The 12,050-nt window shown below is 38.7% G+C and overlaps 1 protein-coding gene across 2 annotated transcripts in view; it reads right to left on the bottom strand.

The window, feature by feature from the left end:
- The window catches only part of FSTL5 (follistatin like 5), a 529,446-nt gene that overhangs the window by 100,072 nt on the left and 417,324 nt on the right, over nucleotides 1–12,050 (bottom strand). For both annotated transcript variants that reach the window (XM_024211556.2, XM_024211555.2), the window contains exon 8: nucleotides 2,647–2,808. In XM_024211556.2, the coding sequence (XP_024067324.2) occupies nucleotides 2,647–2,808 (162 nt within the window). The remainder of the gene's footprint in view (nucleotides 1–2,646; nucleotides 2,809–12,050) is intronic.

The raw sequence follows: 12,050 nt of genomic DNA on the forward strand, positions 1-12,050 counted from the left end.
GACTTTGTGGCTTGGGGTTCTTCTTTCATATTAGAGAACTAGATTGCCATTATTTACAAATTTGTATTAAATATTAAAACAAAAACATATAGGAACTTATATCCTCCCTCTGTTTTTATCAATTATTTAACATTTTAAAGTATTTGTGGATAACATATGTGTGGAAAGTCATACACAAAATAAAGCTGTACAGTATTATGTGAGACTGCATTCTGGACATTAGGAAGCATGGAGGCTGCTTCAATATGATAAGAACTGACCTGAATCTTCATCCAAACTTGAAATGAACCAGAAGCGGATTTTGTTAGGAGTTGGAAAATGTTGATTATTATTTTTCTTTTTCTTTCATTTTTGCGTATCTCTGTATCATGACTTTGGCTATGACAGGAAGCACTGAAATACTGCAAAAGGCTAATCTTGTGATATTTCTGATCTGACCAGATTCATTACATTTAGAAATCTTATGAAGGAGCCTACCCTCTGTCCAATTTCCAGCCAAAAGTGGTATCCACATTTCAGTGCTGTCTAAAACCAACCTTGAGGGTTTTCTCTATATTCTGACAGCCTTACTTCTATTGAGTTGTACCTTACTCCTTGAATAGCCTCATTGGCATTAGTAGAACTACTCACTATTCACCCTGAGTAAGGGTGCCAGAATCTGGCCTTGGCGCATTTTCAAAATAAAAATCATGATACACTTTGTCATGAAATACTTCTACAAAAAGATAGAAAAGAACACATTTTCAAAAATGCTGCACAATTCTTGCTAACTCACACCTGCATATTTCTCAGTGGGGAGGATTTTTTTTCCAATCACTTAAGGAAAGTCTACACTGCAGCTGGGGACTTACTTCCCAGCATGGGTAGACAGACCTGGTTAAGCCTATGCACTAAAACTAGCAGGGTTGAGACATGGGCTAGCTGCCTCAGTACAAACCCTCTGGATGCACATAAATGGCTCAATTCTGCAACCCATTTTCAGGTCAAGTAACAGATATTCACAATAGTATCCCCACTTACTATAGTGAGACTACTCACATGAATAAGGACCACTCATCAGATATGTCTTCACATCACAGCTAGCTGGAGTTAGCACCCTAGAGTTAACTGCACTCAAACTAGCCTAGCTTCAGAAAGCTTGCCCACACTTCAGAACAATAGTGGAATTACACAGAGTGACTTGATTACCAGCACCGAGTGATTGCATTAGCTGCTGATGAATGGTTGTAATTCCAGCTGTTGCATCCACATTGAATTTCTATCTCAAGCTTCAACAGCAACAGAGCTTTAACAACCGCCTACACCCTACCCCCAAGATCTAGCTAGCTTGAGTTTAAAGCACCACTTAACTTAAGCTAGAGATGTTTCTGTATGGAGAGGAGGTCACCTGGGGTAACACTCAAGTTATAACTCAAGATAACTGTTCTGTGAAGACACATCCATTGTGAGTAAAGGTTGCAAAATAGGATATGATAATTCAGATACTTAACACTTGGAGTCTTCTACTCAATCTACAGAGGAAACTGCTAGTATTGCTGGACAATTCTATTAGTGCTTCGTGTATTGCCAATTCCTGTCCAGGAGGCAAGGGTGGTTTTTAAATTTTAAAAGAATATATTTTCAGCCTGGCTTCTGGCAGAGTCTTTGTTCAGCTCCTTGCTTGTACTTTATTTACAGCATGTGTCACAAAATGGTACAAGACACCTTTACTAATGACTTTATATATGTTTCATTATAATGTCCAATAACTGATTAATGCTCTGTTCTAGTCATTCTTTACTTATCTCAGTGAACAGATTTTGCTGGTCTTAACAGAAACTGCAAAATTTACAAAATTCACTTAAATCCTAATCCATCCCTAAAGTAAACTCTTTTGTTTTCAATGGAGTTAGAGTAAAAAATTAATTTGGAACATTGGGCCAAGTTCTGCTCTCATTTATGGTGGAGTAAATCTGGAAAAACTCCATTAAAGCCAATAGAATGAGTTTGGATTTACACCAGGGTAAGAAATAAAAACAATAACTGAGATTCTTGGTTATCTTTTTTTAAACATATTATTTGCACCTAAATTAGGCAAATGGCAAAAACAGCATAAATTGTTCCACATCAAAAACTTTAGCGCTGAATTGCAATTAAACTATCGTCTGGACTGTGCCTTGTACTACACAGACCTGTCTAGGGGAGTAAGGGAGAGTAAGAATCATCACCCTTCACTTACATGGATCTTGGGTTTAAGATCACTTTCTCTATCTGGTACAGGTTGGCAGGGTGGGAGAAGTCTTAGCTCACCTTTTCATTGTGCTGGCCCACACAGATAAACTCTAGTGCAGGACTGGGGACAGGTACAGTACTGAAATTTATTGCTGGTACAGGCCAGAATCGATTACTTTCCACATTTCCTCACTCAAGCAAAGAGGAAGCAGGGAGGGATTTGTGCCTCAGAGGGTACCTCTAAGGCCCAGTGTCTCCTGAGGTGGTGCAATTCACACTTCCCTCCTTGGTTCAGGGCTGTGCCTAATGGCACAATGTCTCTCTAAACAGATAAATAAAAGCAGCATAAAAGGTCAGATTCCACTGTAGAATCTCTGTAGTGTTGTTTTTTTTTTAAACATATCTATGCCCTTAGTGGTAAGTATGCCTTTTTACCTTGAAGGGTTAACTGTTTGGATAACTTTGGAGTAATATCAATTCCATTCTTCAGCCAACCAAGCTGTGGGTTTGGGATACCTTCAGCGTAGCATCGGAGGCTTGCTGTCACACCAGGCTCCCTGGCCTGGCTCTCTGGATAGACTCGAATGACTGGTGGAACTGAATACAGAAAACAATTATCAGTCAAATGAAAAGCAAAATTATCACATTACAAAAAAAATTCTCCAAGCAGTTGATTCTAAGAATCCTGAAGCCATATATAATGAAATAATGAAAGGGTAATGTGATATTACCAGCATATTTAACAGCATCTGGCATTGCATTCTACAGCAAGTCAATTTCTGAAAGAGAAGGAATGTCATTCTGAGAAATCCCTCTTTCCATTGTCAACAGTGTGACTGCACAATTCTGAATTTTAATTCAGTTGTTCTTAGGGTTTGCTATTGATTTCTTTATTTATATTTCCTTTGAAGAGCAGGAATTTGTATGAATCATTTACAATATACCAGCTTCTTTCATTAGGTTTTATATATATAATGTTCTGATCATGTTTTACCTACACTTCACAGTTTGACTTGAGATTTTTGGTTGGTTTACACTCTTAGAAAAACGTTCTCCTCCATCCTCCTCCTATACTGTCATGCATCTTCCAATCTTACCCTTCACCCCATCACCTCACAGAAAACTTTTTCCAAGCAACGAGCATTAATCCATTTTATATCAACAAAAATATCCATGCTTAAAATAGTTGATGCTAACAAAAATATCTGAATGGTAAGTCAACACTCAACTCTTAGGAATTAGAAAGAGACCTTCAAGAGGGGCAGATCGGCCCACACCTGCCTATTGCAGGGTTTCCTGTCTCTTCCTTTAAAGCATCTGGTGCTGGCCATTGTCAAGACACAGGATACTGGGTGAGATGGACCTGGGTCTGATCCAATACAAAAATTCCTATAGTCATAATTATTTTAATTGATAAATAAGGCTGGCTGAATAAAAAGAATTTAGCTTTGTGAAAAACCTAAAGGTTTCAATTTTTGTTTTCATTGTATATTGGAAGAAAACAGAGATGTTTGGAAATGTTTACTGAAAAAACTAGGGAAGAGAGCCATATCTAGTTTCAAGTCCCTACTCTACCTGATTCAGAGCAAGGACTTGAATGCAGGTCTTCTACATCACACGTGTGCGTGCTAACCACCAGGCTATTAACAGAAGATCTTTGCTTTCGCTTCTTCCCTCTCCTCCTTCCCCAGAGATACCCTCCTGGACCCGAGACACCTTCCCAACAAAAGCATCGTCAAAACAACTGTTTCCACAAAAAAGTTTCAGTTTCAACAAATCAGCATTTTCCCACAAAAGAAAAAAAAAGAAACTATTCCAATCAGCTTTATTGATGAACTACAAGTAACATTTAGAAGACATAACTATAAAAACCTGAACATGCAAACATATAAAAACTAGAGCAATTGCTTACATTTATTATAATTCTCTGAGCCTGCCTTCCATCAACCCTCCACCACTTTTTGCCTCTTATCATTTGTTACATTATTTCTAAGTTTAAGTTTAGACCCCAAACATGCAAGTGGATCTATGTGGAAGGATCCTTATGCATGCATAGAGACTCATGGACGTCAACGTGGCTCTGCTTGGACACAAAGATTCACTTTCACAGATTCAATTCCAGGATTGGGGCCGTAGATCATAAGATATTCGGGGCATGCCTTTTTTCGTGTTCTGAAAAAATCTCATGCATATTTAAGACATTGTATGCAATTTAATAACATAATAATTAATGATAAGAGAAAAAGATTAAATGGAAAGAGTACAGAGGCATAAAGGGTAGGAGAATAAAAGGAGAAGAGGGACTGAAATATGCTGGGATAGCATACCTCCATGGGGCATCCATTAGACAGTCTATAAAAAGAGAAATTGGGAGCCCCTGCATTTTAGGCTGCAGTATTGCTAATATGGGAATGATATTTAACTTCACATCTCCTTTTGTTGAATCTGGATGCAGTGGTGTCTCTGCCCTCCCAGAGCTTACTAGAGGTAGTGACATGGATAACAGATTATTGGCAGAAGCTCAATCTGGATAAAATGGAAGTAGTGTATATTGGAAGGGGAAGGTCTCTGTGTGCGTGCCTTGTGTTCTTCCTTTTACCAACACAATCCACAGTGTAGGAGTTATTCTTAATGTGTCACTACTTTTGGATGCCTATACAACAGCAATGGTTCAGAGCACCTGTAAAATTTGCGCACATTGAAGGTCTGAGTTCACATTTAATGAGGTTTAGAGGCAAAATGCTTGCACTTTTTTACTTTGATTAAAACTCATTATATTCCCCATCATTTATTAATTTAAATGGGTTGTTCTTAAGTACTATTTTATGTACATTTAAATGCTGTTATGGTGCCCAAATGCTATGGTAACAGGCAGTATTTAAACATAAAGGAAGAATAAACAACAAAATAATTACTGAAAACTGGCGAAGAGATGCTTTCCTTCCATTACCATGCCACAACATGCTTTACTTCACCTTCACTGCCAGCTGATTATTAGATGTCAGAAAGGACAAAAGTCAAGGAATAACTCGTGAATGATCCAATGAAAGGTTCAAAACAGCAACCATATATACAGTATCCACCAATACTTCATTACGGTAAATAGTATTGAAATCATTAACATATATGGTGTATGCCATTTTTCATATTGCCCTTAGAGGTTTTTTGGGAATGCTTTTCCTGAAATATTGGATATCAATATTTTACACATTTAACCGATACAGCCAAAATTCCACTAGCAGCAAGCAGGAAAAAAATCATATTTCATGGCTATGTTGCAATCAGAAGCTTATATTCGTTTTATCACTTTGTTAAATACTACCTGAAGACCTACAGTATAATCTATAACTTCTGTATGGCGCCGTGTCTCTGCTACTCCCCCTCCCTCCCAGAAAGTCCTAAGCGCCGCCAAACAGCTGTTTAGCAGTGTCTAGGATTTTCTGGGAGGGTGGGGGAGGAGTGGACACACGGGGCTTCTCCGCTCCTTCCCCTCCCTCCCAGCACTTCGCGCTTAGAACTTAGGACTTTCTGGGAGAGAGGGGCAGGAGCAGGGGAGCGCTGTGTCTCTGCTCCTCCCCCTCCCCGCCCCAGAAAGTGCTAAGCACCACCAAACAGCTGTTTGGAGGCACTTAGGACTTTTTTGGGGGGAGGGAGGGATGTGGCATGCTCCAGAGAGGAGGTGGAGTGGGGGTGGGAAGAGGTGGGCCTGGAGCATTCCCGGCAAAGTCCGAGCCTGTTCTTCTCCGGGGAAGCTGCTGCTGCAAAGGTGCTTCCTAACGTCCTTGCCTGCAGCGGGCTGTGCCTGTGTGGGGTAAGCCAGGGTATTCCCAACCACAGTACAGTACAGTATATAATGCTTTATGTCTGCCCCCCAAAAAATGCCTTGGAACCTAACCCCCGCATTTACATTAAATCTTATAGAAAAATTGGATTAGTTTAACATTGTTTCACTTAAAGTTGCATTTTTCAGGAACATAACTACAACATTAAGTGAGGAGTTACTGTAGTCAGGTTGATATATTAGTAAGTATAGGAGTTTGTCGAACTATTTAGCTAATAGAACTGTTTATTTTTAGGAAATGGAAGAGTGCCTATAGCTGTTCTAAGACACTTGCAGGAAGTAACAGATAAAGATTTTTCTTTCAGGGATAAAAGCAAGTCTAAATTTATTGAGAAAAGGATGTTTTAGTCTGCCATATCTATTGTTTGGAAGCCTTTAGTCTGTAATTCTACATATTAGAACCTCCGTGCTACTTCTAATTTTACACATCCTTCCTGAGGTACAATACATTGGTGTATTTCTTAGTAGGCAGAAATCTGAGGCATTTCTTTATTAACAGGATCCTAATGTGACAACATGCTGGGGCATTTCTTGTAAACAGTTGGATAACACTTGAAATATTTAACTGATTATGTTGGAATGGGATTATTTTTTTTCATTTAGTTATCTTACTTCATTATCTCTCCAACTGCGTTTTGTGACGCCAGTTAAGTGCTCCAAATTCTATTTAATTATAGGAAATAAAACTTGGGGAAAAGGGAGGTATGTTTCTTTAACCTTCATTACAGCTTGTTTTTTTTACAAAGAAGCTCAAAGTTCCTGCTATTTAATGCATAATTAAAGATAAGATCACCAATTACTTTTGCTTAAACAAATCTAATTAGCAAATTTAAGAAATCTTGCTTAATCATTGATTACTAACAGGAATATTCCCACTGTGATATCACATCCTTTTTCTGCCAATAGTGACATGTTACATAGCAGACTTTCACTGATAAGCATGTACTGTAGCACCTTTATAAGACCTTGATAAGTGCTTTTGATTATCGTTATTTTTTGGCTAAGGGCACTGTTAGAACAGCAGATTAATGTGGCCTGTACCTCTGGAGCTCATTTAAACAGGTGGTTTGGCTCTGGAACTTAAGTACAATTAGTTGGATAGCCTCAGGTCAATTATTGTGAAATACTTTATAATAAAATACACACATATACAGTCATATGTCTAAAGCACATACTGTAAGAAGAAACTAAGGCACAGGAAGGTGAAGAGAATTGCCCAAAGTCACCCATAGGTAGGGTGACCAGATGTCCCAATTTTATAGGGACAGTCCCGATTTTGGGGTCTTTTTCTTATATAGGCTCCTATTACCCCCAACCCCCGTCCCGATTTTTCACATTTGCTGTCTGGTCACCCTACCCATAGGCCACTGACAGAGCCAGGAATAGAACCCTGAGTTCCACTCCAATGTTCTAAGCACTAGACAACATTGTTTCCCTGTAAATCTTTAAATCTGGAAGGGAGTAGGCCTAGCAACAGGGAGAGGCCTTTACTTTCCCCATGAAACTCCATTCAGAATCAGCTGACTTTTAAGATATCAAAAATTGCCATTTGCAGTGTGCACTAAGCTCATTAGAGCCTGCTTAAGGCCTGTTGCTAAAATCACTGTTTCATCTGAGTATATTCCCTCTATCTCCTTAAAATACCCTTTGTCCTAGGGAAGTTGCACAGGGCTGGGGACCAGGAGATCATGCATTCTAAGCTGATCACTTCTGATAAATGATTAATATAATTCAGTGTTTTTCTCAAAACTTATTATTGAACAAGCTTCACACCCCACAGTAAGATTACACAAGGTGGGAGGTCTTAATCTTATCCATTCTGCTTCTCAGGTAGAATCTGCCAGATATATGTGCTTGGCTATGTTGTCTGTAAAATGGGATTACTAGTGTAATAACATACTATTTCAATTAATTATGCATCTTTCTCTAGTGAGTTGTCCACAAGGCATATCTGCTATTACGTCATAACTGCTGTTTAGTCATTTAGCCCATGTGATCTGTGTGTTGCAGTGCTGAGACTCCAGAGCTCATGCTCTGCTGATATGTGGAAGGGAAGCATTATAGTTGCAGTTGTAGTATAATATGTTCTGCCTGCTTTCTTTTTAAAGCACTCAAAGGTTAAGAAATGCCAGAATTAAGTCTATTAATACAAATTATATTATGTCCCCGGTTTCTATGCATTATAATACATTCTTTAATGATACAACCTCATACTATTTTTTCCAGAGCCTGGTTGTGATACACCCTAAGAAATGTGCTTCACCCTAAGAGTATTTGCTCACATTTAATAACTAATTTGGAACAGCTGTGGTTGTGCCCCCTTTGTGTTCTCTATCTCAACTTTTGTACAATTGAGTTCTACTTGCAAGAATGCTCATGGAAAGAAAATTTTAAGCCTGCATGCTAAAGCACTCATTAATGATCTATTTTAAATGCAAATGCTTAAATACTTGAACCAAAAGTTTTATAATGGACAGAAATGGTGAGGATAGGGTTCCTAGGTCCCCTCATCAGAGCCCTGCCAAATTAAATGAATCAAAGAAGGTTCTGACCTACACTCTTTGCAACTAAGACCATCAAAGTACATGCAATTACTTGATTTGAATGTGATACAGAAGAAATCTATATCTAGCTAATAAATCTTACAGTAATATGATTTTTCTAGGAATGATGACTCAGGCAAGAGTTGTGGATCCTTATTCCCCAGAGAAAAATAAACACTACAAATGAGATGAAATCCATTTAGTAAAAAATAATAATAATTTCATAATGAACTGGAAACTACTAATGCTCTAAAGGATCATCTTTTCTTTTAGAATTAAAGAGAAATATCTGACTCGGATGCAAAATGCTGTTCAAGTTAAAAGGTACTTGAGTACAACGGGCCAGTTCCTCAGCTGGTGTAAATCTAAGGATCTAGCTCACTGATTGTTCCTTTGTAGTAGTAAAATAAAACCTCACTGAAGAGTGTTTAGTCCAGAACCCAAATGTGGCATGAGGAGAACACATGCAATCATTCTGCATGGAAGCTCCACAGAAGTCAGTGGGGCTTTTGGGGAAAAAAATCAATAGCAACGAGCAGAGATAAAGATATTATGTTATGTTATTACTTATTTAGCTATTCTGTAAAATACACAATGGAATTCAAACTGTTTCTATTCCAGCTTTTTTTAAAAATATGCCTGAATTAACAGGTGAAATCCTTGACTTTTTTTTAATCACAAAAGGTATCAAGTCCTGGAATTTATCCTTTGGAAAAGCCATGCAAATATATTTATGGTCATTACATTTACATGTGAGAACAACTGAGCTGTAAATAAGGATCTGGTCTCATCTAGATATTGTGCTCATAACTCCCAGTAGAATCAGTAAGATTAACATCCATGTGCATAGAGAGAATAGATCCATAAGAACAACATCATATACTCAGATGACATAGTAAATGTTCAGGTAATGAGAAAAAGAAAACCCAGATGCAATTACTTCTAAGATATCTACATTATGCTTTTCCCAGGGCACTTTTGAGAGCTTGCATGTGTCAGCTGTAGTAGAGTCATCATTTGAAACCTCAGGTTACTGTAAATTGTTCTAATCATATCACACTAACATAATCCCAAAGAACAACAACAAAAAGATTGATTTATTTTCCTCACGGGTCCTTAATAAATACATTCAGTTAGAATAAAGCATAGCATCCCAGAGCAAGGAAGTAAAGTAACTCTTCTATGATACAATCTATTCTTTTTTTCCTCTATCATCAAAGTGTGATCTGTTATCTTCAGAACTAACTGAACTGTTGTGATTCAAGTAGGAAAATTGCATGATGTAGGTACTTTGAGAGCAGTGGGTGGGGATATTTGGGATGAATAGCTGACTGACTGCAATTGTTCTATTCCAGGAGAAAACAAGAATGAATTGGAGGTGAATCGTATGGTCACTCACAAGTAAACCAATCAAAAAGTTAGATTTTTTTTAAAAAGTTTTTTGCTGCTGCCATTATTTTCTATTGTTTTAAAGAATTCTGCCACTGTTCTTCTACAGTTTAGTCATACAGCTGCTGTAAAAAGGGTTAGAAATAGGCTCGATGGAACGAATACAAATGTCTTTAAAATACTGGTAACTCACCACTGCATTTGTGGTGTTCTATTTCCCCTGTGTTCTTTTGTGACTAAAGCAAGCCTTAAATGAAAAATTATGGGGCTGATTTTATAAATATGTTATGGGCTAGTGAACTAGCCAATGCCTCTTTGTCTAAATCATTATTAAATCAATTCCCCCCCCCCATCATTGTCTTAGCACAGGCTTCCTCTATTCATGATTTTCATGTTATCTCTTGCCACCAAAACAAAAACAAACAAACAAAAAATCCTTCCATACCATTAATGTTTCCAACATAGAAACATGTCAGATCTTAAAAACATGCAAACATACTCCAACATCTAAATAATCCGTTCCAAATTTTATGGCCACATTAATCCCTCAATTTCATCAGCATCAAATCACAGAAATTTTAGGAGAAATGTTGTTGACAAAAATTAAGTTTAAAAAAAATAGATATTTCATAAAGGAATTAAGAATATCCCATTTCAGTTTTTGACATATTCAAAATTGTGGGGAATGATCTATTGCGTTAGAAAGACACAGCTACATGAGCTTTCCACCATCAAGCAGGACTTCAATGACCAGCCAAAAACATCCCCATGCTGAATAATTCATTTAGTGTGGAGCCAAATCTTTAGACACTTTTGTTGAATAGGTTTAGTTAGTCTTGTATCTTAGTCCTCAGGTTAGAAATAATCCATGTCATGAGGAAGAATTCTTTAACAATTACATTTTACATGTGGAGTTTTAAGGAATTCCAGATGTGACATATGTTCATTTAACATGAACTACAGGGGAACTACAGGCCAGTCACTCTCACCTCAGTCCCTGGAAAAATCATGGAGCAGGTCCTCAAGGAATCAATTATGAAACACTTAGAGGAGAGGAAAGTGATCAGGAACAGTCAGCATGGATTCACCAAGGGGAAGTCGTGCCTGACTAACCTAATTGCCTTCTATGATGAGATAACTGTCTCTGTGGATGAGGGGAAAGCAGTGGATGTGTTATTCCTTGACTTTAGCAAAGCTTTTGATACGGTCTCCCACAGTATTCTTGCCGGCAAGTTAAAGAAGTATGGGCTGGATGAATGGACTGTAAGGTGGATAGAAAGCTGGCTAGATCGTCGGGCTCAACAGGTAGTGATCAATGGCTCCATGTCTAGTTGGCAGCCGGTTTCAAGCGGAGTGCCCCAAGGGTTGGTCCTGGGGCCGGTTTTGTTTAATATCTTTATTAATGATCTGGAGGATGGTGTGGACTGCACTCTCAGCAAGTTTGCAGATGACACTAAACTGGGAGGCGTGGTAGATACACTAGAGGGTAGGGATCAGATACAGAGGGACCTAGACAAATTAGAGGATTTGGCCAAAAAAAACCTGATGAGGTTCAACAAGGACAAGTGCAGAGTCCTGCACTTAGGACGGAAGAATCCCACGCACTGCTACAGACTAGGGACCAAATGGCTAGGTAGCAGTTCTGCAGAAAAGGACCTAGGGGTCACAGTGGACGAGAAGCTGGATATGAGTCAACAGTGTGCTCTTGTTGCCAAAAAGGCTAACGGCATTTTCGGCTGTATAAGTAGGGGCATTGCCAGCAGATCGAGGAACGTGATCGTTCCCCTTTATTCGACATTGGTGAGGCCTCATCTGGAGTACTGTGTCCAGTTTTGGGCCCCACACTACAAGAAGGATGTGGAAAAATTGGAAAGAGTCCAGCGGAGGGCAACAAAAATGATTAGGGGTCTGGAGCACATGACTTATGAGGAGAGGCTGAGGGAACTGGGATTGTTTAGTCTCCAGAAGAGAAGAATGAGGGGGGATTTGATAGCTGCTTTCAACTACCTGAGGGGGGGTTCCAGAGAGGATGGAGCTCGGCTGTTCTCAGTGGTGGCAGATGACAG

This window comes from Terrapene carolina, unplaced genomic scaffold, assembly GCF_002925995.2.
Source record: "Terrapene carolina triunguis isolate 2854851 unplaced genomic scaffold, T_m_triunguis-2.0 Scaffold66, whole genome shotgun sequence".
NCBI lineage: Eukaryota > Metazoa > Chordata > Testudines > Emydidae > Terrapene > Terrapene triunguis.